The sequence below is a fragment of the Frankliniella occidentalis genome, unplaced genomic scaffold (assembly GCF_000697945.3).
Source record: "Frankliniella occidentalis isolate FOCC.00 unplaced genomic scaffold, Focc_3.1 Scaffold290, whole genome shotgun sequence".
NCBI lineage: Eukaryota > Metazoa > Arthropoda > Insecta > Thysanoptera > Thripidae > Frankliniella > Frankliniella occidentalis.
In genome coordinates this window covers 150,967-154,826 of record NW_026267416.1, presented here as the reverse complement: position 1 = coordinate 154,826, position 3,860 = coordinate 150,967, and the positions used below count along the sequence as shown (strand labels likewise).

The 3,860-nt window shown below is 42.4% G+C and overlaps 1 protein-coding gene and 1 long non-coding RNA gene across 2 annotated transcripts in view; one reads left to right on the top strand and one right to left on the bottom strand.

The window, feature by feature from the left end:
- Positions 1-730: 730 nt before the first annotated feature.
- The window catches only part of LOC113206683 (glucose-induced degradation protein 8-A homolog), an 8,801-nt gene continuing 5,671 nt past the window's right edge, over positions 731-3,860 (bottom strand). Inside the window, exons 2-5 of the mRNA XM_026422884.2 lie at positions 2,968-3,191; positions 2,328-2,524; positions 2,048-2,245; positions 731-1,956 (exon numbers count right to left, since the gene is read on the bottom strand). Coding sequence (XP_026278669.1) covers positions 1,780-1,956; positions 2,048-2,245; positions 2,328-2,524; positions 2,968-3,085 — 690 coding nt within the window. The 5' untranslated portion in view covers positions 3,086-3,191 and the 3' untranslated portion in view covers positions 731-1,779. The remainder of the gene's footprint in view (positions 1,957-2,047; positions 2,246-2,327; positions 2,525-2,967; positions 3,192-3,860) is intronic.
- The window catches only part of LOC127750924 (uncharacterized), a 4,762-nt gene continuing 4,643 nt past the window's right edge, over positions 3,742-3,860 (top strand). The window contains exon 1 of the long non-coding RNA XR_008011900.1: positions 3,742-3,827. This is a non-coding gene — a long non-coding RNA (uncharacterized LOC127750924). The remainder of the gene's footprint in view (positions 3,828-3,860) is intronic.

Genomic DNA, 3,860 nt, shown 5'->3' with positions numbered 1-3,860 from the left:
GGGGGCAGGCCGCCCCATACTGGTGGCTGAGTGCCGCCAGCGCCCCCAAGGCTCGCCTGCGGACGGCCGCCCAAGCTCCGGCTGACAGTCACGCCGCCCCCCTAGCGGGCCCTAGCGCACGGGGCGGGGGGCACGCTAGCGCTGCTGGCGCTACGCTAGCGCCCGCACGCCAGTGGCGGGGCGGCAATCACCCCGGGTCGATAGGCACGCCGCCCGGCACGCCGCCTCGCCTGCAAGGGCACCAGTACCCAGGCTCTCCCGCCCCTGCAAGGGCACACAGGCGCTCTCTGTCGCTCGCGCCAGCGCCGCGGGGCCGCACTGTGCAGCCGTCTCTGTCGCCCATAGAGTGGGACCGGGGAGACTGGCGGAGGGCGGAGGGGGGAGGGGCGTCGTCGGGGCGCAGAGAACGGTCAGAAGCACGAACATTCCCGAAGTGGAGTCGAGTCGGGGGCGCTCTCGTCGCATTCCGCGGGCTCGACACAAGTCTGCCTTATGGTGTGGTCACTGACTCAGTGGGAGGGGAAAGGGGGTGGGGTGGTTCAGAGAGAGGTTTGAGCAGGGCTAGCGAGGATTGGGTTAAGAGGATCTTGGCAAGGCAAACCTGTGCAGAGGTTACGGGAAGAATGGTGCACTGTCGGTGAGAAGTTCTTTACACGGTACACAGACAGGGAAGGAGTAAGCATCTCCAACCGTTTGTAAGGGTCGTTAAGTTTGCTTGATGAAACCAAAGTAAAATAGTAAATAACAAATTTATTTCAAAAGGCTCCTCAAATCAAGAAATATGATACAAAATATTATGCTTATCCCTTCCAGCGTTAACCATGGGGAGGCACTATCCTATTGTGAATCAAGAACTGTACTGTAATTAATGAAATTGCAATAGGTACAATATTAAACCAGAAGATGGATCATTGTGAATTTCATATTTTTCCATAAATATTTAATTCATAGAAATGAATTAACTTGCAAATTCTTGAAATAATTTTGGTCAGGTATTTGTCTAAGAAGCAATGTGTACTTTAATTGTTAGCAGCCAACTCAATTAAATAAGTACACAACGCACGCACTAGTCTTTAATGACATACATAGACTAATGTCTACAGTCAGTTCCCAATGAAACCCTTAGAATTACCTTCACAAACAGGACACTCTATCCCCTACACAACTTAAAAACTACAGTATTTGAAATTCAAGAAGAAATTTAACAGGAATAAAATAAATAATAAGCTGAATGAAAATAGACCAATGTATTCCTTGGGTATGATCACCACACACCACACAACATTAAAGAATCTATTCAAGTTGCTATGTAAAAGAAGAACATGTACATAATCGACATGGAAAAGCTCTGTATCCTCTGAACAGTTGAATTTAACTCTTCTCCATAAAACTTTGCCATTAGTCAAGATACAAATCACAGGAGTATGCAATACAATATTGAAAGCCATCTAGCAACAAAATTGATGCTGCCGTTTGGTTTGCCTTTAGCATGCTGATAGTAATATCTTGGATCTGGTTTGCACCTATCATGTATCAAAGTAGTTAAAACAAAAAACAAGAAAAAGTTAAAATAATGAAGACTTTATGCACAGAATCCGTTTTCACTAGCATAATGAAAGCAACTTTCACATGGTCGTTAACTCTCCAATTGGAATTAAAACTTGCATCAAATAGCAGGAATGTTTTTAAATCATTGTCAAACACCACTTTATACAGGATGTATCAATGATGTGCACGATTCTTTTTCTTCTTCCGCTTTTTGGTGCGTCGATGCTTGGATCATTTAGGCCCCTCTATTAATGCATTTCCTATGTTAGTCATTGCTGGGTATTTGACCTTACGCTTATCTAACTCATCCTGAGCCCATAAGATGAGTTTCAGAAGATTTGACAACCGTGGGCTGGTGGATTCAAGGTGCTCAGTTTTTAGAATGGCAGCATTCAGTTCACTGGCAACCTAAAAATAATTTGATAGAATTAAAGTCAAAATGAATGCATATTGCATGTCTACAGTACATAGCATATTTTACAAAATATTTGGCTTATACCTTTTGACGATGAGTAGGAAGCAGGAGGTCACTAAATGGGCTTTGAGTTGGCTCATCAAAAGCAAGCAGAGCCAGTGTGCGCTCCAGCTCATTCAAAACTGCAGGATCTGATTCACCGGCCTCTGAAAGATGATTTTGAGCAAAGCTCAAAGCTTCTTCAACTTGGCCAGAGCGAATCAGCTCTATCAGGTGTAGTTGCTAAGAACAGTATCATACAAAAAATTAGAACCTACTGAGAAATAATAGTTTTAATTAGTAACTACCACGTATGGCATACTACCTGCAAATGAAAGTAGAGGTATCTATCATTGTCAAGTAATTCAGGATGCAGCTGATTTACTAGAGATGTTGCCTCTTGTATACGACCATTCTGAATAGCATCTCGAATACGAATGCGGTCATCCATGGAATCCAAGTCCATACATGGTCCAATGCCAGATTCTTGTTGAAACTTCTCTGCAGCTTCTTTAAAACCTTCTGCAAATTCACATTAAGTGATAGTAGTGGTGTACAATTTCTTGAGAAAATGATTGACCAATGATCCATGATATTTGATGGCAATAACTTTAGAAGGGTATACGGTACACCTTGACACAAGCCAATCTTAAATTTGAAAATTTGGGCAGGTGTGAAGAATAATTGTGTAAATTGAGAAAATTGTACTGCAGGTAAAAGAGAAATAAAAATACACTGTGTCTATTTCCCTCAACATATAATGAACCGGACACAGCAAAAGGGATTATTACTGGTCTGGATGTCGACAAATCTCATCATCATATATAAACATAACCTCACGGTAGGTATAAATGCTGAATGACATGTAGGCTAAGTTACTTGTGATTGTGACCGGAAAAGTGGTATTGTGATTCTGTGACAGAAAAACACATGTATTCCCTTTCCCATTAGAGAATTTACAGTACCTGTGACAAGATAGTTCATAATGAGTTTGTTCATATCCGCTCGTTGAATGTGAGCGTTCTCCAGGCGAGAAACCCATTCTTCTTTTGATACGCCCTCGTTCTTATCAGGATAACTCATATTGGAGAATTTCTTGTTGCATAAAGTAGAAATACGCTCTCGATGATCAGGAACAGGCTGCGTAATCGTTCACTTCACATCACCTCTGCTAACCAATGACCAGAACCAGGCCCAGGCAACTGCCTGTTAAATCTCAGATCCTTATATCGCGTGACGTCACACGCGTACCCGATTGCTGCCAACCTAAATCGATGTCCGGAGGGAAATGCGGAGGGAAATATACGTCGGGTACCTTTTATGCTTGCCAATAGACCGCTGGTATTTGAATGTGTTATGTGTTATCAGATGTGGATGATAAATACGAAACATACATCGGAGACGATCGGGGAAAATATTGCTAGCCGAATTTTTACGTTTGCTCAGAAAGAAAATTTAATTCAGAAGAAAAATAATAATTTACATATTTTTCAACATCAAACATCTTTATAAAATGCTGAACTGTCACCATGTTCATCAACGAAGTAGCGGGCCCAGTAGGTGCTGTAAACAGACAAAACAGGAGTCATATGAAATTGGTCGTTACAATAGAGATCAAACATTCAGGAATCATATCCTTATATACATACAGGAATATGCCTTCTTGGTGAGTTGAGGGGTTGGAGCAGGCAGAAGTAGCCCGCAGGAGTGCATGAGGGCTATAGTAGATTCTGACCGCAATGTGTCTGGGCTAAAACAACATAAAAAAATAAGATCAATTTCAAGTAAACAAATTAAATTGGGATTGGTGAAACAAAATTCTCAGGTGCTGTAACATGTTATCCAAAGAAGTTCTTGT